This window comes from Oncorhynchus masou, chromosome 31, assembly GCF_036934945.1.
Source record: "Oncorhynchus masou masou isolate Uvic2021 chromosome 31, UVic_Omas_1.1, whole genome shotgun sequence".
NCBI lineage: Eukaryota > Metazoa > Chordata > Actinopteri > Salmoniformes > Salmonidae > Oncorhynchus > Oncorhynchus masou.
Genome location: NC_088242.1, coordinates 69,616,155 through 69,640,142, shown reverse-complemented (window position 1 = coordinate 69,640,142; position 23,988 = coordinate 69,616,155). Strand labels below are relative to the sequence as shown.

The window sequence follows — 23,988 nt, the reverse complement described above, 5'->3', positions numbered from 1 at the left end:
TCTTTATGATATAGTGTTGTCTTTATCTCTCACAGACCATAAATACTGCATACAATGTTGATGAACATATTTAGCCCCCTGGGGTATGAGGAGTATTTCAGAGAGTCGTAGACAGAATGTTTAAGAGGAGTTTGGTATGAGGACATTCTGACAGTCTTCTGACAGTAGTAAACTATCCTCCTCGCTACCTACTTTTTCTCTCACCTCAGTGCTAATAGTCTGTGTTCTGAGGTTTGGTGTGTCTGTCTGGTCTGTGTGTTTGTGTGTGTGTGGGTGGGTGTGGTACTGTCTGGTCACTATGTTGACTCAGTGGCTTAATACCCTTCTGTCAAAATCTGAAGTAGAGCTGAAGTTTTTGCTTAGAAGAGGAAGCATGGCAGAAGATTGAGAATGCCATAATATAATAGTTCATAACATTTTATAAGTATAATGATTCATGGTTTTTCTTTGGTTACGTATGTGTTCGTGTTTGGTAAACGTTTTCATAATGTTACACACACACACACACAACATTCACACACAGTGGCTGTTTGGAAACTCTCTGACACCCTGTGGTCAGTGTAACAGGCAGGGCAGGATAAAGACACAGTCATAACCTACTACCTCGTTATTCTAGCCATCCCAGGCCAGCCTGCTCCCAGCTATATAGCTGTACTTCAGCTCTGCAGACCCTACCAGTACACAGGGTAGGCAGAGAGAGAGAGCAATAAAGAGAAAGAGAGAGAATGAAGGAAAGAGAGGGAGAGATAAACAGGGAGAAAGAGAGAGACAGAAAGATCAAGAGAGAAAGAGAGAGAGACAGAGAGAGAAAGATCAAGAGAGAAAGGGAGAGAGAGAGAAAGCTCAAGGGAGAAAGAGACAGAGAGAAAAAGAGAGACAGAAAGATCAAGAGAGAAAGATCAACATAGAGAGACAGAAAAAAAGATCAAGAAAGATAGAGAGACAGAAAGAAAGATCAAGAAAGATAGAGAGACAGAAAGAAAGATCAAGAAAGATAGAGAGACAGAAAGAAAGATCAAGAAAGATAGAGACAGAAAGAAAGATCAAGATAGAGAGACAGAAAGAAAGATCGAGAAAGATAGAGACAGAAAGAAAGATAGAGAAAGATAGAGAGACATAAAGAAAGAAAGATCAAGAAAGATAGAGACAGAAAGAAAGAAAGATCAAGAAAGATAGAGAGACAGAAAGAAAGAAAGATCAAGAAAGATAGAGAGACAGAAAGATCAAGAAAGATAGAGAGACAGAAAGAAAGAAAGATCAAGAAAGATAGAGAGACAGAAAGAAAGAAAGAAAGATCAAGAAAGATAGAGAGAGAGAGAGAGAGACAGAAAGAAAGATCAAGAAAGATAGAGAGAGAGAGACAGAAAGAAAGATCAAGAGAGAAAGAGAGACAGAAAGATCAATACAGAAACAGAGAGAGAGAGAAAGATCAATAGAGAAAGAGAGAGAGAAAGATCAAGAGAGAAAGAGAAAGAGACAGCAAGATCAAGAGAGAGAGATCAAGAGAGAAAGAGGGAGAGAAAGTTCAAGAGAGAGAAAGATCAAGAGAGAGAGATCAAGAGAGAAAGACAGAGACAGAAAGATCAAGAGAGAAAGAGAGAGAAAGAGACAGAGAGAGAAAGATCAAGGGAGAAAGACAGGCAGAAAGAGAGAGAGAAAGATTGAGAGAAAGAGAGAGAGAGAAAGAGACAGAGAGAGAAAGTCAAGAGAGAAAGACAGAAGCAGAAAGATTAAGAGAGAAAGAGAGAGAGAGAAAGAGAGAGAGAGAGAGAAAGATTAAGAGAGAGAGAAAGATTAAGAGAGAGAGAAAGATTAAGAGAGAGAGAAAGATTAAGAGAGAGAGAAAGATCAAGAGAGAGAGAAAGAGAAATAGAGGTATGAGGATGGTGATTGCTCTCCTCTGCCTGGCAGTAGTCCAGTAGTGTCAGTCAGAGGAGACGTAGGTAAATAAATGCTGGCAAATGTTCTGCCTTTTCGCCTCAGAAAGACAACAGAGAAAAACCTCCTGTGATTAGACTCTTTAAACAGCAGCCAATCATTGCCTCACTGACTATGCCTTGTCAGACATGCTTAAGACTGGTAAGTGTATGCACAGGCATAGACATACAACACGCAAGCACAGACACACAGTGGCAGGGACAGGGTACAAGAAAAGGACTGGAGGTTGATTCTGATACAGACATTTGTGTTTGAAAATATTTCGCTTTTAGAAGAGGTAAAATTGATAGCAATGAAGAGGCCATTTCACACCTGCTTTTCTGAAATGAAACATCAATGCTACAGTATATCCAGCAGTGCTGGACAGGCTCCAGTACCCATCAATATTCTGCTGTGTTTAGAATGGCCCTCAGCACCATTCCTGAGCTGTGTGACAGCGTCATGGGTTTTATGGCTGAACGTTTTCCTGGACTGGGCTGAAAGCATTCCCACTCTCTCAGAACTCTCCTGGCAAGGGTTGGAAGGTGTGCGTGTGCGTGCATGTTTGTGTAATAATTATAGTATCTGCACTGACATTTTATCAATAGCATATCAGGATTTTGGAATGTTGAGCCAACGGAACTGTAATCTGTTATGTTTTGTGTTAGAGTATTTAGTTTTTTGTCAGGAGGTTAAATACCTAGAATCACCTCTGCAGTTGGAAGTTATCTGACTGGTGGTAATAGCATGTCCTTATTTGGTTATGCTTTTATATTCCTTTATGCAAACAGAGAGGGGTACCTTAGATGAGATGGTTTATGTGTATGTGTGTTGTGTGTTGTGTGTGTGCCTGCTATATTATTCAAACTGTTACCAAACCCAAAAGACTAACACACATAACCAAGGAAACTGACTTTCACTATGAATCATTCAACTAGCGTTCACAGGCTCACAACAGAATTAGATGCTCATCTATGTTTCCCAAGCGTCACATTTCAAAGTGTTTAAGGTTAGGTTTAGGCATTAACTCCACATTTTTATGGTTAGGGATAACTTTGAATGGTTAGGGTAAGGGTTAAGGTTGCACATAGGCTTAAAACTAAAATCTCAAAAACAACTTTCTATTTCTGGATTCGAACATACAACCTTTGGCACCGGCACTGCTTAGAAGCAATGTGTCACGTTCTGACCTTAGTTCTGTTGTTATGTCTTTGTTTTAGTATGGTCAGGGCGTGAGTTGGGTGGGTTCTCTATGTTCCTTTTTCTATGGTTTGGGATTTCTGTGTTTGGCCTGGTATGGTTCTCAATCAGAGGCAGCTGTCAATCGTTGTCCCTGATTGAGAACCATACTAAGGTAGCCTCGTTTCACTTTTGAGTTGAGGGTGAATGTTTCCTGTGTCTGTACCATATGGGACTGTTTCGATTTTCATTTGTTCCTTCACTTTGTTATTTTGTATTTTTGTAGTGTTCAGTTTTATATAGTAAAATGGAAATTTACCACGCAGCACATTGGTCCGACCTCTCTTACTCCTCGTCAGAAGAAGAGGAGAGTCGTTACACAGTGGCGGATTTAGGCATAGGCGACATAGGCAGCCGCCCAGGATGGTATCTTGCCGGGGGCGGCATGGCATGCCTGCACAAAAACAAAACAAAGAAACAACAATAATAACAAAAATACAATAAAATAAAATAAAAAATATAAAGAAAGAACAACCACAAATAAAACATTCAGAATGGTGATACAGTGGGGCAAAAAAGTATTTAGTCAGCCACCAATTGTGCAAGTTCTCCCACTTAAAAAGATGAGAGAGGCCTGTAATTTTCATCATAGGTACACTTCAACTATGACAGACAAAATTAGAAAATAAATCCAGAAAATCACGTTGTAGGATTTTTTATGAATTTATTTGCAAATGATGGTGGAAAATAAGTATTTGGTCAATAACAAAAGTTTATCTCAATACTTTGTTAAATACCCTTTGTTGGCAATGACAGAGGTCAAACGTTTTCTGTAAGTCTTCACCAGGTTTTCACACACTGTTGCTGGTATTTTGGCCAATTCCTCCATGCAGATCTCCTCTAGAGCAGTGTTGTTTTGGGGCTGTTGCTGGGCAACACAGACTTTCAACTCCCTATTTTCTATGGGGTTGAGATCTGGAGACTGGCTAGGCCACTCCAGGACCTTGAAATGCTTCTTACGATGCCACTCCTTCGTTGCCCGGGCGGTGTGTTTGGGATCATTGTCATGCTGAAAGACCCAGCCATGTTTCATCTTCAATGCCCTTGCTGATGGAAGGAGGTTTTCACTCAAAATCTCACGATACATGGCCCCATTCATTCTTCCTTTACACGGATCAGTCGTCCTGGTCCCTTTGCAGAAAAAACGCCCCAAATCATGATGTTTCTAACCCCATGCTTCACAGTAGGTATGGTGTTCTTTGGATGCAACTCAGCATTCTTTGTCCTCCAAACACGACGAGTTGAGTTTTTACCAAAAAGTTATATTTTGATTTCATCTGACCATATGACATTCTCCCAATCTTCTCCTGGATCATCCAAATGCTCTCTAGCAAACTTCAGACGGGCCTGGACATGTACTGGCTTAAGCAGGTGGACACGTCTGGCACTGCAGGATTTGAGTCCCCGGCGGCGTAGTGTGTTACTGAAAATCTTTGGAGGGAGTTGAAAGTCCGTGTTGCCCAGCAACGGCCCCAAAACATCACTCGTCTAGAGAAGATCTGCATGGAGGAATGGGCCAAAATACCAGCAAAAGTGTGTGAAAACCTTGTGAAGACTTACAGAAAACGTTTGACTTCTGTCATTGCCAACAAAGGGTATATAACAAAGTATTGAGATAAACTTTTGTTATTGGCCAAATACTTATTTTCCACCATAATTTGCAAATAAATTCATAAAAATCCTACAATGTGATTTTCTGGATTTATTTTTCTAATTTTGTCTGTCATAGTTGAAGTGTACCTATGATGAAAATTACACGCCTCTCTCATCTTTAAGTGGGAGAACTTGCACAATTGGTGGCTGACTAAATACTTTTGTGCCCCACTTTATTTGCACAATCAGTTTTCTATCGCTCATTTGCCCGTCACGTCAATGATATCATGTCACTGTGTGGGTCAGTTAACCCAGTCGGAGTGGTGGACCTGATTCTAGTTTGTGAGCTAGGAAGGATTCTGCCTGGAAGGTCTCAGAAGTAGGTCACTCAGAAGTACGAGATGGGGAGAGGGACAGGGGTAGGTTGACCTCAGATCTCTCCACTGGAAGACCAAGGTTGGGGGAGCGGGGGAATCTATCAAATAGCGCACCTCTAACTTTGTACAGTTCTAATGCAATTAGTAATGCAATTAGTTATGCAATTTAGTTTGTGTCTTTTTTTGTTTGAAGTGCAATAGTGGAATAATCAGAATCTTGTCTTTATAAGTGTGTTATTCTATTTGTGCATTTGTGTGATATAGGATTTGTGCAATTTAGTTTTATTTTTGTGTTTTTTGTTAGCAATAGGGTAATAGTGAATAATTATATTCTGTTTTATTTGTATTTATATACTACAATTTGTTTCTATTTGTCTTTGTTATTACTTTTTGATATTTGAGTCTTATTTTTGTATATATTTTTATATTTATAAATGTTGTGATTATTTATTTGTGTTGTGCGCTGAAGGGGGGTTCGCTCAGGGAGCCGTACAACCTAGGAACGCCACTGCTTAGAGGCCAGATGCTTATGCCCATGCGCATTGCCCTAGCAACCTGAAGGTAACAGCGCTCACCTTTGCCCCTAGTGGCTGCTTTCCGCATTACTTCCCGACTTCCTCAGACATTATATTTTACTTTACATTTTAGTAGACACTTTTACCTAGAGTGACTTACAGTAGTGAGTGCATACATTTTTCATGTTTGATTTCTGTGCTGGTGTAACGGGTTTCTTCTACCTCCTTATCTGACGAAGAGGTGGAATAAGGATCGGAACAAAATGCAGCATGATTCGTTCGATACATCTTTAATGATGAAAAAACACGAACAATACAAAACAACAAACGTCGAAAACCGAAACAGCCCTGACTGGTGCAACAAACACAGAGACAGGAACAATCACCCACAAACACACAGTGAAACCCAGGCTACCTAAATATGGTTCCCAATCAGAGACAACGATAATCACCTGACTCTGATTGAGAACCGCCTCAGGCAGCCATAGACTAATCGATACACCCCACACAACCCCAAGACGAAACACACTACAAATAAACCCATGTCACACCCTGGCCTGACTCAATAAATGAAGATAACATAATAAATATAGACCAGGGCGTGACAGAACCCCCCCCCCCCTACGAAGCGGACTCCCGGACGCACATCAAAACAATAGAGAGGGTCCGGGTGGGCACCTGTCCATGGCGGCGGCTCCGGCTCGGGACGTGGAACCCACTCTATGAATGTCTTAGTCCCCCCTCCTCGCGTCCTAGGATTGTCCACCCTCGCCGCCGACCATGGCCTAGTAGTCCTCACCCAGAACCCCACTGGACTGAGGGGCAGCTCGGGACAGAGGGGCAGCTCGGGACAGAGGTGCAGCTCAGGACAGAGGAAACCCAGCACTGAGAGGAAGCCCAGCCAGGCAGTTGAATCCGGCAGATCCTGGCTGGCTGGCAGTTCTGGCAGATCCTGGCTGACTGGCGGATCTGGAAGAGTCTGGTTGACAAGCAGATCTGGAAGAGTCTGGTTGACTGGCAGATCTGGAAGAGTTTGGTTGACTGGCAGATCTGGAAGAGTCTGGTTGACTGGCAGATCTGGAAGAGTCTGGCTGACTGGCAGATCTGGAAGAGTCTGGCTGACTGGCAGATCTGGAAGAGTCTGGCTGACTGGCAGATCTGGAAGAGTCTGGCTGACTGGCAGATCTGGAAGAGTCTGGCTGACTGGCAGATCTGGAAGAGTCTGGCTGACTGGCAGATCTGGAAGAGTCTGGATGACTGGCAGATCTGGAAGAGTCTGGCTGACTGGCAGATCTAGAAGAGTCTGGCTGACTGGCAGATCTGGAAGAGTCTGGCTGACTGGCAGATCTGGAAAAGTCTGGCTGACTGGCAGATCTGGAAGAGTCTGGCTGACTGGCAGATCTGGAAGAGTCTGGCTGACTGGCGGATCCTGGCAGACTGACGGCTCTGGCTGCTTCATGCTGACTGACGGCTCTGGCTGCTCCATGCTGACTGGCGGCTCTGGCTGCTCCATGCTGACTGGCGGCTCTGGCTGCTCCATGCAGACTGGCGGCTCTGGCTGCTCCATGCAGACTGGCAGCTCTGGCTGCTCCATGCAGACTGGCAGCTCTGGCTGCTCCATGCAGACTGGCAGCTCTGGCTGCTCCATGCAGACTGGCAGCTCTGGCTGCTCCATGCAGACTGGCAGCTCTGGGGTCTCCATGCAGACTGGCAGCTCTGGCTGCTCCATGCAGACTGGCAGCTCTGGCTGCTTCATGCAGATTGACAGCTCTGGCGGCTTCTTGCAGACTGACAGCTCTGGCTGCTCCATGCAGACTAACAGCTCTGGCAGCTCCTTGCAGACTGGCAGCTCCTTGCAGACTGGCAGCTCCTTGCAGACTGGCAGCTCCTTGCAGACTGGTAGCTCCATGCAGACTGGCAGCTCTGGCTGCTCCAAGCAGACTGACAGCTCGGGCTGCTCCATGCAGCGCAGGAGAGGCATGGCGCACTGTAGGCCTGATGCGTGGTGCTGGCACTGATGGTACTGGGCCGAGGACACGCACAGGAAGCCTGGTGCGGGGAGCTGCCACCGGAGGGCTGGTGTGTGGAGGTGGCACACGATGGGCTAGACCGTGAAGGCGTACTGGAGATCTTGAGAGCAGTGTTGGCACAGGACGTGCAAGGCTAGGGATGTGCACAGGAGGCCTGGTGCGTGAGGCTGGTACCAACTTCACCAGCCGACTAACACACACCTCAGGACGAGTATGGAGCGCTGACCCAGGTGCCATCGAATCCCTGACACGTTCCGTCGGGCGAATTCCATGCAAAAAGCACCAACACAGCAACTCCCTCATTTCTCTCTCCTCCAATTTCCCCAATAACTCCTTCACAGTCTCTGCTTCGCTCAGCTCCAACACCGGTTCTGGTCTCCTCCTTGGCTCCTCACGATAAACAGGGAGAGTGGGCTCAGATCTGACTCCTGACTCTGCCACACTCTCCCTGAGCCCCCCCTCAAGACATTTTTGGGGTCTGACTCTCGGGCTTCCATCCACGTCGCCGCGCTGCCTCCTCATACCAGCGCCTCTCAGCTCTCGCCGCGGGCGGCGATATTCTCCAGGCTGATCCCAGGGTCCTTCTCCGAACAATTTCTCCTCCCAAGTCCTGAGGTCCTGTGATCGCTGTTGCTGCCTATGTTGCTTCTCCTGTGGCTCCTGCCCGTTGACACGTTGCTTGGTCCGTTTGTGGTGGGTGATTCTGTAACGTGTTTCTTCTACCTCCTTCTCTGACGAAGAGGTGGAATAAGGATCGGACCAAAATGCAGCGTGATTCGTTCGATACATCTTTAATGATGAAAAAACACGAACAATACAAAACAACAAACGTTGAAAACCGAAACAGCCCTGACTGGTGCAACAAACACAGAGACAGGAACAATCACACACAAACACACAGTGAAACCCAGGCTACCTAAATATGGTTCCCAATCAGAGACAACGATAATCACCTGACTCTGATTGAGAACCGCCTCAGGCAGCCATAGACTAATCTATACACCCCACACAACCCCAAGACGAAACACACTACAAATAAACCCATGTCACACCCTGGCCTGACTCAATAAAGATAACATAATAAATATAGACCAGGGCGTGACAGCTGGTCCTCCATGGGAATCAAAACCACAACCCTGGCATTGCAAGCACCATGCTCTACCAACTGAGCCCCACAGGACCAACATGGATTTATGTTGAATACTGACTTGTATCAATGGTGACCTGGAATTATTATAATATAAAATGTTATGAACTGTTCTATTATTTCTTAGTCAGTCTGCTGTCGTGTGTGTGTGTGTGTGTGTGTGCACATTTGTGTGTGTATGTGTGCATGCATGCATGAAAATGAGTGTGTGTGTGCTCAGAGTCTACAGCATCCAAGTGGCACAGAACAGCCCTGCTGGCTATCATTCCTTCCTGTCTGTCCTCTTTATCTCTCGTTATACATTGAGTGTTCAAAACATTAGGAACACCTTCCTAATATTGTGTTGCACTCACTTTTATCCCCAGAACAGCCTCAATTTGTCAGGGCATGGACTGCAAGCTGTCGAAGTGGCTCATGTTGACTCCAATGGTTCTCACAGTTATGTGAAGTTAGCTGGATGTTCTTTGGGTGGTGGACTATTATTGATACACATGGGAAACTGTTGAGCATGAAAAACCCAGCAGCTTTGCAGTTCTTGTATATGGCTATGTCTACTTCTATTTCCCCTTATTCACTCCCCTTCACAGAAAGCAATATGGCAGAAAGTCAGTACCCTCAGGTCCATGACCTGCTTATCACCATTCAGCTAATAATGTCCTACAAAAGCCTGAAACCCCCTTTAGCTGTCCATGATGGGAGTTGCCCATCCCCTAGCAGGAGTAAGTGTAATGAGTGTTGAAGAAGTATTGCTGTCTCCTCAGGCCAATGGGCTGATGTAAATGCAGCACTCAGACCTGTCAGTCCTTTCAGTCACAGGGTATTAATCCTATCAGTGTAGCTCTCAGGATGTTTAGTGTTTAGGTTTACCTGCCCTGTTACAGTCAGTCGGCCTAACCCTCTCTCAGGTGCGTAGGATTACACACACACACACGCACACACACGCACACACACGCACACACACGCACACACACACACACGATTTTCTGCACTGACCTGAGGGCTCTCACATTTAGGCATAACGGAAGATTAAGTCGCTCCAGTAAACATGAAATGAGCCTCTAATAACAATACCACATGTCTATTATCATAGACTGTAGTATTGTCTTACCGCTACAGCACTGGGCTACAGATAACAGCTCTATCATCATATAACAGTCTCACCTCTGCCAGAGAGCACAAGGACCACAGGGCCGGGACCTGATACCTTCCCTCTGGTTTCCAGCCCTGAGCAGGTTTTCCTATAAAAGCTAAACTGAAGGAATTCTGTTGTAATATCATCCCTTTGGAACCTCACCCTGTATTGATTGAACGCATTAAGGTTTTCGGAGGAAGTTAGTTTGTGGATTGCAGCTATTTTTTATCTGATGTTTACATGATAAATGGTCTCCAAAAAAGAGTCGCCGTTGAAATGTCCCCTAACCAAGTCCCGTTATACTGAAAATTCCCCTAAAGCTGTTATAGGTCATTGGATCCGACCAAAGAGCTTTGTCAGGATGATGTATAGGATTTATTAGGAGGCACATTAGCACAGGAACTACAGCCTTTCCTCAGGCACAGGATCAAATAGTCACTGTACACTACTAAGAATGGAGTGGGTGTTGGGTTTCTTTACCTCCTTACCTTCCTTTACTTTTTGGCATGGATTAAAGCGCTCATGTGGATGATGTATGATAGCTATTTAAACCTGTAAAATGTGTTCCATCACTATTCATCTAATCATCTCAGATTAGATGGATTCTCACATTAGCATGTATAGAGAAGTATGTCAGGGGCCTCTATAGCAATCATAACGGTTAATCAGTTAATAACTTATGCTTAATTAATGTGAGTTTTTCATGTAATTATATAGAGATAAGCATATGCTGCTGTTATGATCGAAAGCTATAACAGCGATAACATCTCAAAGCAGGCTCTCGTTGGTTCCGATGTTGACTTTCTGTCATGTTGGATAACCCACATTCAAACTTCAGAGTGCAGCTGAACAGATATGATGCAATACAGACTGCTAAAGCACTTTCACATCATACTAGAATGTGCTATATAGTTATTATATTGATATTATGACTAATGTTGAGTCCCGTAGGGATGGTAAATGCAGAGGATATCAGAGTATTTGTTTACTGTGGCCTTTAGGTTGTGCAATGAAACACATTTCACCCCTTTCACTATAACCCAAGTAGTTCTCACACTCTCTCTCTCTCTCTCTCTCTCTCTCTCTCTCGCTCTCTGTGTCTGTGGTGTGTGTCGTCTGTGTCTGTATCTGTGTCTGTGTCTGTGTCTGTGTCTGCGTCTGCGTCTGCGTCTGTGGTGTGTGTCTGTGTCTGTGTCGCGTCTGCGTCTGCGGTGTGTGTGCGTCTGCGTCTGTGTCTGTGTCTGCGTCTGCGTCTGTGTCTGTGGTGTGTGTGTCTGTGTCTGCGTCTGCGTCTGTGTCTGTGTCTGTGTCTGTGGTGTGTGTCTGTGTCTGTGGTGTGTGTCTGTGTCTGTGTCTGTGTCTGTGGTGTGTGTCTGCGTCTGCGTCTGCGTCTGCGTCTGCGTCTGTGGTGTGTGTGTGTCTGTGTCTGTGTCTGTGTCTGCGTCTGCGTCTGCGTCTGCGTCTGTGTCTGCGTCTGCGTCTGCGTCTGTGTCTGTGGTGTGTGTGTGTGTAAATGTGTGTGTGAAACACAACAGTTCCCATACAGTAGAACAGGGAGGTCTCTCTTCAGGAGTGAGAAGAGGTGAGTGAAACAGTAGAGGAGGTGGCAATGATATTAGTGGAAATAATTGAAAATAAACATTAGTGGAGCGTTTGTGAACAATATTACACAGACATCACGTCACAGTTCTGTTAGTGTAAGTCAATTGAGGCTTTTTATGAATGAGGAAACAACATACTAACACTGTGAACAAAACAGCACCAACACTGACTGTGAGAAATCCTGCTTAAAGTTACACTGTTGTTTTAGGGCCTTCTGAGCTTAATTTTATTATGTTCCTCCCTTAACTGTGTTTTATACAGTCATTTGAGTCATAGCTAATAGAGAACATTTAAATGCTGTTAGTATATTTTATGTTGTGTATTCTTTCAACATACCATAGTGTCAGTCATGTATTTAGCCTAGTAGAACCACATGGGAGCTCGCAACATGCTTTCTTAAACAGCACAAAGAAACATGATTGACTGTTGCCAAAAAAAACAGCTCAAGTCCTGAGAGCTAAAACCAATTAGCTCTGTTATTACGCCAAGTCTGTGCCCTTGGTCAGGGAATAGTGTGTGTGTGTGTGTGTGTGTGTGTGTGTGTGTGTGTGTGTGTGTGTGTGTGTGTGTGTGTGTGTGTGTGTGTGTGTGTGTGTGTGTGTGTGTGTGTGTGTGTGTAATAGGAGGTCTAATTCACTTTGTCCTTGATAGATGGAGAGATGTGATTACTTACTGGGTACCTCAGTGGTAGCTAATGCTTTATCAAGGGTGGTCTTTCCTTGTTTCGCTCCCTCTTTCTCCTCTCTCACATACACACACCATGCATTCAATGGATGTTCAGTCTCTCTCCATTCAGTTAAGGTGTTGAACCGAGAGACAAGGGATTAGAACGTTTCACCTCATGCCAAGACACGCAGACATCCATGACCTGTTTCAACACACAGCCTGTCTCTATGAAACGTCTCTCCAAACTGTGCTACATTGTTTCCAGGTTCATTAAACCAAGTGTATTCTATGAATTCTTGATATACCAAATCAAACTTTTTCCTTACATCATACTGTGTGTATGAACGTCTTTATGCATGCCTGTGTGTGTTTTCAACCCTAACTTTTTCCCCTGTTGTTCTCTCTCTCTCTCGCTCTCGCTCTCTCTCTCTCCCTCTCTATCTCTTTCTTTCTTTCTCCATCTCCTCCTCCTCTCAATTGTCTCTAAATGCTTTACTCAGGGTGGTCTTTCTTTGGAGGTAGTGCTACAGGGAGAGACAGAGGGAAGGAGAGAGAGAGGAAGGTAGAGGGAGGGAGAGAGAGGGAGGGAGAGAGAGGGAGGGAGAGAGGGAGGGAGGGAGAGAGAGAGAGGGAGGGAGAGAGAGAGAGGGAGGGAGAGAGAGGGAGGGAGAGAGAGAGAGGGAGCAATTCTAGGGAACATTCCTCTGGCACTGTATATGACTGCCATCAGCAATCCACGACAACTGACATTCCATTACAAGGATTCCCAAATTATTTGTTGGGGACTCTGGTATGTTGCTTATGGCTGGTGGTGTAGAAACAGGATTTAGAATATTTAGTGACATGCTTTAGGGTTGGGTTTGTCACTGTTGAGAACAGTTTGGCAAAAACAGTTGGATAGTTCAAAGAGGAATGCTGTATTTTGGATGAGACATAATTTTGCCGAGCTGAACACCACAAGCTATAACAGAACTGAACTTTACACAGTGTGTGTGTGTGTGTGTGTGTGTGTGTGTGTGTGTGTGTGTGTGTGTGTGTGTGTGTGTGTGTGTGTGTGTGTGAGAACTATTAGCTTTGGTCTGTCACTATCACCATCATAACCGTTTCCCCTTGCCCCCTGCACTGTGTGCTGCCCACCCTGCCAAAGATAACAGTTATTGTCACACACACACACACACACACACAGAATGCAGTCCACCAGGAAACAGGGATGTTAGCTTAACTGCATGGCACTGGCTGGACAACCAATTCTTCCTCTCCCTCCATCTTTCCCTGTGCCCCCTTTTCTCTCTCTCCCTCCATCTTTCCCTGTGTCCCCTTTTCTCTCTCTCCCTCCATCTTTCCCTGTGCCCCCTTTTCTCTCTCTCCCTCTCATGCGCTCTATATTGTTGAATGGTCCCTTCAGTATAAGTGTCTTCTGTAATGGAGGCATACTGTAGTTACGTATTCTCCAGAGACATTCAGCATGTCAAAGGCTCAGCACACACACACACGCACACACACACACACACACACACACACACACACACACACACACACACACACTCGCTCTCTCTTTCTATCCAGGCACATAGGGGATCTGACCTGACATCTCTTTAATACTTTAATAGGGCTTTACCTCTCTCTGAAAATAGTGTGGCGAGTTGGCAAAGAGGGTTGTTGAAGCTCGAGTTGTTGAAACTTGAGTTTCTCACTCTGTTAACACTACATTCTCCAACACAGATACTGCAGAGGCGCTGGCTTTTTATCTGTACTTTGTAGCACAGAAGCCCAAAGGGCATGAGGCGGTCGGTGCAAGTAAACACCAGTCATTTCTATCAATCCGTTATCCCCTTCAGTATATAGAGCTGTAGGGAGATGGGTGTGTATTGTGGATGAATTACTGCCTCTCAGCTTTGATTCCATTTTGTTTAAACAAGAGTGATGTGGTGTATCTCTGACAATACAAGGATAAATTCCACATAGCTCTGTCTCTCGATCTCTCTTTCTCTCTCTCTTTCTCCCTGTCTCTCTCTTTCTCTAAATTCCTTTTCACTTTAAGACTCTAATGGCATGGGAAACACATGATTACATTGCCAAAGAAAGTGAAATAGATAATAAAAGTGTAATAAACAAAACAAAACAAAACAACGGTAAACATTACACTCACAAGTTACAAAATAATAAAAGCATTTCAAATATCATATTATGTCTATATACAGTGTTGTAATGATGTGCAAATAGTACAAAAGGGAAAATAAATTATAATAAATATGGATTCAATTTACAGTGGTGTTTGTTCTTGTGGCAACAGGTCACAAATCTTGCTGCTGTGATGGCACACTGTGGTATTTCACCCAATAGATATAGGAGTTTATCAAAATGTCTTTTTTTTCAAATTCTTTGTGGGTCTGTGGAATCTGAGGGAAACATGTGTCTCTAATATGGCAGGAGGTTAGGAGGTGCAGCTCAGTTTCCACCTCATTTTGTGGAGCCAGTTTTGGGAGCCAGTTCTGTCTTCGGTGGCCTTTCTCAATAGCAAGGCTATGCTCACTGAGTCTGCACATAATCAAATATTTCCTTAATTTTGGGTGTCACAGTGGTCAGATATATTTGCTATTGTGTACTCTCTGTTTAGGGCCAAAAAGCATTCTAGTTTGCTCTGCTTTTTTTGTGAATTCTAAGTCAAGTAGTTATCTTTTTGTTTTCTCATGATTTGTTTGGGTCTAATTGTGTTGCTGTCCTGTGGCTCTGTGGGGTCTGTTTGTGTTTGTGAACAGAGTCCCAGGACCAGCTTGCTTAGGGGACTCTTCTCTAGGTTTATTTCTCTGTAGGTGATGGCTTTGTTATGGAAGGTTTGGGAATCACATCCTTTTAGGAGGTTGTATAATTGAATGCCTATTTTCTGTATTTTGATAATTAGCGGGTATCGGCCGAATTCTGCTCTGCATGCATTATTTGGTGTTTTACTTTTCACACTGGATATTTTTGCAGAATTCTGCATGCAGTCTCAATTTTGTGTTTGTCCCATTTTGTGAATTATTGGTTGGTGAGCAGGCCCCAGTCCTCAAAACCATAAAGGGCAATGGGTTCTATAACTGATTCAAGTATTTTTAGCCAGATCCTAATTGGTATGTCACATTTTATGTTCCTTTTGATGGCATAGAAGGCCCTTCTTGCCTTGTCTCTCAGATCGTTCACACCTTTGTTGAATTTACCTGTGGCGCTGATGTTTATTTAGGTTGTGGTATGTATAGTTTTTTGTGTGCTCTAGGGCAACGGTGTCTAGATGGAATTTGTATTCGTGGACCTGTCTTACTGAGATTTACTGTCAGGGCTCAGGTCTGACAGAATCTGTGCAGAAGATTTAGATGCTGCTGTAGGCCCTCCTTGGTTGGGGACAGAAGCACCAGATCAGCAAACATTTGAATTCAGATTCTAGTAGGGTGAGGCTGGGTGCTGTTGGTTGTTTGTGTACATGGATTTTATAATGTTGTATGTTTTGCCCCAACACCACTTTCCATCAATTTGTATAGCTGACCCTCATGCCAAATTGAGTTGAACACTTTTTTGAAGGCAACAAAGCATGAGAAGACTTTGTTTTAGTTTGTTTGTTTGTTTGTTCGGGTGGGCAGGGTGAATACGTGGTCTGTCGTACGGTACTTTCTCTCTCTTTCTCTCTCTTGCTCTCACTGTCTCTCACTCTTTCTCTTGCTCTCTTTTTCTCTTTCTCTATCTAATTTTCTTTATCTCTCTGTCTTTCACTCTCTCTCTCACTCTCTCAATTCAATTGTTGCTTGCTTTATTGGCATGACATAACAATGTACATATTGCCAAAGCTTACCTTGGAGATTTACAATATTAACAATATATTTACAATATTAACATATTTAAAATAATAATACATACATACAACAGTAGCAACAATAATCAGGGGTTAAAATAACCATATATTGAACAATAACAATAATAATAAGCATAGAGGACATAGAGAGCATAGAGGACATGTGCAGGTTGGTTGGTCTGTCTCTCTCTCTCTCGCTATCTCTCTCGCTTTCTCTCTCTCCCTCAGACTCTTTTTTTTTCTCTCTCACTCTTTCTCTCGCTCTCTTTCTCTCTTTTTTTCTCTCTCTCTCACTCCCCCTCCCTCTTTCTCTCTTTATTTCTCTCTCTCTCACTCCCCCCTCTCTCTTTTTCTCTCCATTTCATTTTCTTGTCTCTCTCTCTACCCCTGTCTCTCCTGCTCTCTCTATCTTGCTCTTTTTTGCTGTTGCATGGTTTGAAAAATGTCTGTAGAATTAATCAGATTCATGTATTTAGTCTGACATTATTTATGTTAAACCTAGACAGGTTGATGTATGTTATCTGTGTGGGAGGTAGAGTGAGAGATAGAGGGATGAAGGGAAAGAGGGAGGAAGAGAGGGGGAGGATCTGCATTCTGAAGCATCCATTTGTGATTGGTTAGTTAATCATTAACTAGATGAGATATGTGAAATTAGTTAGGATGTATCACTGCAAGGAAATTAATAGATTGTTATACTCAGCCCTACATACAGGCCTCTCCCTTAGTCTCACCCCTAGTATCACCTCTGACCTTCTACAGATTTAACAATTACTATTTAGCCTGTGTCCAATCACAGACTTAAGGCTGCCCCTAAACACTTTGCTCTATCCATCCTGTCCTGTATTATTGGTCTAAACTCGGTCTTGACACCTCTCTCTCACCTCGCAGCGTGAGGAAATATGAAGATCCTAGAACAATTATATCACGACATAAAGGAACAGTTGACACTGGGTCATCAGCCTAATGCAATAACCATGGGCCAGAATAATTTAGTCATTTAGGTGCAGAATGAAATGAGAAAGAGAGACAGAGGGAGAGATGGGAGGTGAAAGAGACCTTAGAAAGAAGGATGTATGTGGAAAGATGTTGGGAGGTGAAAGAGACCTTAGAAAGAAGGATGCATGTGGAAAGATGGTGGGAGGTGAAAGAGACCTTAGAAAGAAGGATGTATGTGGAAAGATGTTGGGAGGTGAAAGAGACCTTAGAAATAAGGATGTATGTGGAAAGATGGTGGGAGGTGAAAGAGACCTTAGAAAGAAGGATGCATGTGGAAAGATGGTGGGAGGTGAAAGAGACCTTAGAAAGAAGGATGTATGTGGAAAGATGTTGGGAGTTGAAAGAGACCTTAGAAATAAGGATGTATGTGGAAAGATGGTGGGAGGTGAAAGAGACCTTAGAATGAAGGATGTATGTGGAAAGATGGTGGCTGTTTTTGTTTGCCTGACCTTCTGTTTTGCGCAAACAGATTTAGATGGACACAAAAGGAGAGGTAGGAAAGGTAACAGCTGATGTTGGCCTGGTACAAAGAACACACATGCCTGTACGGTACCATGGAGAAACAGCTGAATACTCACACACACACAAACACAGACACACGCACACAGAGAACAGACAGACACACTCACACAGGGAGAGAGAGGAGGAGAGAGGGAGAGACAGGGAAAGAGAGGGAGAGAGAGAGAGAGAGAGAAGAGAAGATACAGAGAAGAAAGTCGACTTACCTTGGTTAACTCCCAAACTCCTTGACATTGCTCTCCTCCTTCTTGCAGGACTGTTGAGAAACAGTAGTAGAACAGAGAAGAAAACATTAACTTTCGCATCATGAAGACTGGAGGGACTGAGTGTGAGCCTGTTGAGAGACTGTCCTGGGGCTTTACTGGAGGTCAAGGGAGGATTAAGCTGTCTCTAGCCCACCCAGGGCTGCTGCTTCTGGGGATGGTACTGCTGGTCCTCCTGCCTTCTGGAGAAAGTGTCAAACAGAGTGTCCCCAGAGTCCAACTCAGCTACAAAGGTAAGAGACTGGGAGCTATGGTACAGTAATAGCATGTCGGTGCACTGATGGCTGAAAGATATATGGTTTAGGACAAATTAAATAATCATGTTTAGTATATGACTTAACCAGATTAAATTGATTATACTAGTTTTAATAGATGCTTTAGCTAGGAGGATGAACTAGCTATGACGCACCAGTAGGTTCTGAACCAACATTTTGAGAAACAACGACCTGACTTTAAGTTGGCACGGTTTCTGGCAACATGCTCTAAGCAAGAAATGACTGCCACATCTACAAAGAGAGAAAATTATATTGACAACAGAGGTGGAACATAATATATGCAGAAAGTACAAAACACCAAACAGCTTTTTCTCTGTCATCGCCACCTGCAGTATTTTTATCAGTAGCTATGTTGAATTATGTGCAAATGAGCCATTCTCTGGCGCACTGTCCAGCTGATTGTTCTGACTTCTATCTCTCTCTTTTTGATCATTTTACTTCTAGAATTATTCACTTTTCTTTTCAGCTCAAGTGAGTTTGAAGGGTCTGTCCAGCAATTTGGTGCCTTTTGACTAGTGTAACTTGGTAAAAAAAGCAAACTATAGTAAATGCCTAGTAAGTGCCAAATAAAGTAACAGGGTTGACCGCACCAGGGTTGACTGTAACGGGGTTGACTGTAACGGGGTTGACCGTAACAGTGTTGACGATTTCGTCTTAAATCAGCCGTGGATGCCTTTGTAACAGAGGGATTGGAAGCTTGTTCTGTCCATTTTGAATTGTGAACAAAATGTCTAGCCTGTCTATCTATGGGTAACAGAGTTGACATATGTCATGCTCAACCCACTCACCACCACAAAACACCAGAAAATTGCCAAAAAAAGTAAAACCAGCTCACCTGCATTTACACTATGATTTGACTATTAGATGTACAATAGTTTCACCATAGTAAAATGAGAGATCAGTTCATGTAACAGGGTTGACCTTAAAATGAGGAACAGTTATTTTATCCTTAAAATGAATCCCTAATCAAAGTAAATAAATACTAATCTTTAGAAATTACTTTCTCAAAGCAACAAAATAAGGGCTTTACAATTATGGTGAAAACCGTGAGAAATGTTGCTGTTAAGTGGGTTAAAATCTTCCTAGAAGTCGCAGAGGATTCACAGAGGGTACATGTCAAAATGCTGCATGTTGGCACAATTTTCCATACGGTCTATATTAAAGGACACTTCATTCAATATAACAGGCTTTTAAAATGCAATATTTGTGCACAATTTCTACTTAAAAATGCAAAAGGTAATAATTTTGTGAAACAACCCACAATTGTTAACAGAACACACACACGTACCAATACACACACCAATAAACAATCACTTGGCCGCTGTGTTAAAACATATCAGGTGTGAAAGATCGCTTGAAAACAGAGAGAGCTATGTGGGGTGGTCCACACTGTAGGTAATAAAGGGAGAGCGTAGGGTTGGGTTGTATTTGTCAGGCTGTAAAACTACAATAACTGTAGTCTTTTCAGCCTCAACATTGGCTTTAGTCTCTACAGTAAGGAAAATCTCTTTTATACCCTGTTACCATGTTAAATCTATGAAGCATTTATAGTGGTGATGATGGATAGGCAAACATTTCATTTGTTTTAAATACACATGTGCTTTATAAAGTTCTATATTTGTTACAAATACACAATGAGTATGTAGCTCAGTATTTCTTGCCTCTCAGAACTGCCTGAATTTGTCTGGGAAGGGACTCCACAATGTGTCGTAAGCATTCCACAGGGATGCTGGCCCATATTGACTCCAATGCTTCCCACATTTGTATCAAGTTGGCTGGATGTCCTTTGGGTGGTGGACCATTCTTGATACACACAGAAAACTGTTCTGCGTGAAAAACCCAGATACGTTGCAGTTCTTGACACAAACCAGTGTGCCTGGCATCTACTACCATACCTCGTTCAAAGGCACTTAAATATTTTGTTGTTTTGCAATTTAGCAGGCACTTTTATCCCCGAAATCATTTTTGTGCGTAAATACATTTTACGAATGGGTGGCCCCAGGAAACGAATACACAATCCTGGCATTACAAGCACCTTTCTCTTTCGACTGAGCAATGCAGGACCACAATGGGTCTGGCTGTGTGGTAGCTGTGGTACTCTGTGTGTGTCAGTGTGTTTAGTGTTGGGTAAACTAGAGGCTGTGTTTGTTTTTAAGCCCTACAGGGTCTCTAAAAACCCATTCTACCCCGTAGCAAAAAATGACTCAAACTCTAACACAAACACTACAATAATGCAAACACACTAACCACCCATAAGAACCTCATTACAAGCTTTAGTCTGACTGTAACCCCCAAAACTTCTACTTCAACCCTGACCACCAAACCCTGATCTAACTATTAACACCTAAACCCTCACCCCAACATAAAGTCCCCAGTCACTAGTTCACATTCATTACTCCATGGGTAGGAAACTAGATGAGGCCACGGGACAATGTTTGTTGGAGCGAATGGTCGGAAAATAATACTACTAAATTCTACACTGCAAAATAATCACAACTAAGCCCAAACATTGTTTGTTTTAAATACAATCTATCGTTTGATACCTTGATTGCATTGAGACACAATCACGTCTCTTTTTTTTGTGGGAATACTTGGGAACACATTTTTTGCTGAATTCCTGTTGATTTTACAGTCTTTCTTGACCAAAACCCATTTTTTACTAAAAACCTTGTGGGGGCAAAAAATATATATTACAGGCCGGTCTTTGCCAACCCCTGCACTACTGTAACCCAGATACAAACCCCCGCATCCCAATTGCAACCTTGGACTCACCCCCTAACCCCAACTCTTTTCCCTGGCCAAGTCTCCTGTAGACTCAGCATCGCTGAAAATAGAAGCTCATTTACATGTTGTTATTTTACAACATAAATACATTGTAGTACATAAATAGTGGTAGAAATAATAACTTCCTGAAACACTCTATTTATTTAGCAATTTGTCCTGTAGAAATATGCAGGTTCAGCTTTGCAGATTGCGTTGTTTCATGCCAATTGAATTCTTGAGCCTTAGATCTCAGCAAAACTCAAATATTCAAAATGTTGTCAGATTAGGCTCTGAGAGTGTATTATGAAATCCATCAAAGGAAAATTGTCCCTGACTGAAATCACACTTAAAAAATAACATCATCCCCTCTGAAATACAGTTGGCAAAGTCAAACTCTACTGAAGTAAATCATCTCCGATTGAACAAACTCCTCCAAAACATCTTCATCCCTGATTGACCACATGCTTCAAACAACATCATCTCTTTATGATCACACACTTCAAATACACACATCATCCCTGGCTGAATGAACTGGAGTTCAGAAAGCACATTCGCAGTGTACTTTCCTCTCTATAACCACCAAGCAACGTTTGTCCTTCGATTTCTTCAGAGGTGAAAGAGTTCAGAATTTTTCAAAAGGGAGAACAATCAACATTCAAGATTCACTGATATCCCAGCCCTAGCTCTAGCCCGAAACCTCTCTCAGGCTCTTGGTGCATCAATCCATAACATGAATGGTTACAGTATGGCTCCCGTCCAATCACACACAGCTAAATAATCCTGATGTAATCTAAATATTATCACAGCAGACTGTTTTGTTGTTTTTTGTGTGTATTTTCAAAAATCTGTCATGGGGTTGAGCTGTGAAGACAATTTGAGGGTACATGTGTTGCTGTCGTACCAGTGGCTCCTTGCCGTAACTACGGGGAGTTTGGCCATAATGTATTTTTATTTTTTATGTTTTATTTTTTTATTTCACCTTTATTTAACCAGGTTGGCTAGTTGAGAACAAGTTCTCATTTACAACTGCGACCTGACCAAGATAAAGAAAAGCAGTGCGACACAAACAACAACACAGAGTTACACATGGAGTAAACAAACGTACAGTCAATAACACAATAGAGAAAATCTATATGCAGTGTTTGCAAATGAGGTGAGGTAAGGGACGAAATATATACAAAGAAAAAAAAAATGTACACGGGACACGACAAGACAAAGACAAAGATGTCTGAACTGCTACGCCATCCTCGATAATATGATAATATTATCCAAGACAGGGTTCCCCAAACTCGGTCCTGGGGTCCCCCCTGGGTACACATTTAGTTTTTTGCCATAGCACTACACACCAGATTAAAATAAAGCTTGATGATGAGATGGTTATTTGAATCAGCTGTGTATTGCTAGTGTAAACAACTAAATGTGAAGCAAGGAGTTTTGGAAATCCTGTATTAGGACATTTTGTCTTGTGATAATAATACAGGCATATATTCTACAGAGTTAATCTGACTGGCCCTCCCACTCATGTAAATCAAGTTTTCCATAACCCACATGCTGATCCAGATCCAGACAAGCAGTTTACTTTATAGCCCTGAATTATATTCAACTGTAAATCCATCTCTCTTTGCCAGGGGAACACTTCCATGTCTTACATCTTTCCAAGCTGATTCAGGTCGATAGCGCTGTGATATTACACAATGTTCCTGTACAGTATCGCGGGAGTGTTAACCCTCCAACCCTATATAGTTATAACATTCCAATGTCATTCTGTTTTACATGACAGTGATTAAGTTTGACTGATGATCTCAGTGTTTTAACTCTGTTATCCGATAAACTTGAGATCAAAACTATAATGTATTTCCCTGCAGGATATTCATCTGTATATCATACGCAGAAACATATCTCTCTGTCACTGTTGATTCCCATCCTCGGAGAATAGGGTGGGGAGGAGAGGAAGCCTCTTAGTCACCATATTGTGAACACACCCTGGGCTGTGGCGCTGTAGCTGTCACGCGCACAACCGCTACACATGCACACAGACAGTCCGTCAGTAGGGTTATCTTAAGGCCTGATGCTAGCCACTAGCCGACGTGAAATGCTATCTAACTCAAATAAACCAGTAGAACTCCATGGGGATCAGGATTTGCTGAACGGTGCCTGTGGAGAGACTGCAGAGGAAAGGGGGAGGTGTCATGGCTGGAGCTCAGCGATAAGCTAAGTGCTAGCAGTGAGGCTAAGCTGGGCCTATCCCTGGGATCCTAGTGCTGTGTGTTTACCGAGCAAATGACAGAGTTAACCAAGGGCTAGCACGGCTAAGCTCTCTGTAGGTTTAGTGTGGAAAGGGCATAGTGGCTCTGTGTGTATGTGCGTGTGCGTGTGTGTGTTTCTGCGAAAGAGAGTGAGAGAACGAGAGAGAAAGGTGAGTGCGTCGGGGTGATGTGTGTGTGTGTGTGTGTAAGAAGAGGTATTAGGGGGCAAGGGAGGGGTCTAAAAGTTCAAATATTGGTAGTGAGTAACCTTCGCTAAGCATTCACACCCTCAGGCTAATCACAGTGTCAAACCTCTCAGAGTGACCCCCTCACACACCCAGATCTCGGGAGTCACCAGCCTTCATTCATCCAGCATAGAAACATAAAGTCAACATCACCTCAATTTGGGGAGTTTGGGGTGAGGGAAGGTGTGTGTGTGTGCTTGAGTCTGGGTTGTCAAGTGAAGTAAAGTACCATATTAGCTACAGTGGTTTTGGGAAACCTCACCCAGATCAATTACCCTGAACAAGAAAAGTACTTTCCTCCCAAGTATGATTTCATATAGCCTGGTCTCATTGACGAGACTAAAATTAGTATGATATGTTACATTTGGTATGGTTACAAAAGACAGAAGGTTACATTAGGCATTAAGGCAAAAAGCAGTGGAGGATGGTTGGGTGGTCGTATAACATGAATGTCTAACAACCCAAAGGTTGCGTGTTCGAAAATCGAACAACTTCAGCATTTTAACAACTTTGCAACTACTAAGCATGTTAGCTAACTCTTCCCTTAACTCTAACATATCATACATATTGCAATTTCATCATATACTGTATCATAGGAAATGGATAATATACATCCACAAATACATTTTTATTTAACTAG

The 23,988-nt window shown here is 43.0% G+C and overlaps 1 protein-coding gene across 1 annotated transcript in view; it reads left to right on the top strand.

Annotated features, from left to right (window-relative positions):
* The window catches only part of LOC135524999 (semaphorin-3D-like), a 71,147-nt gene that overhangs the window by 1,450 nt on the left and 45,709 nt on the right, over window positions 1-23,988 (top strand). The window contains exon 2 of the mRNA XM_064952793.1: window positions 17,811-18,052. Within this exon, the coding sequence (XP_064808865.1) occupies window positions 17,863-18,052 (190 nt within the window). The 5' untranslated portion in view covers window positions 17,811-17,862. The remainder of the gene's footprint in view (window positions 1-17,810; window positions 18,053-23,988) is intronic.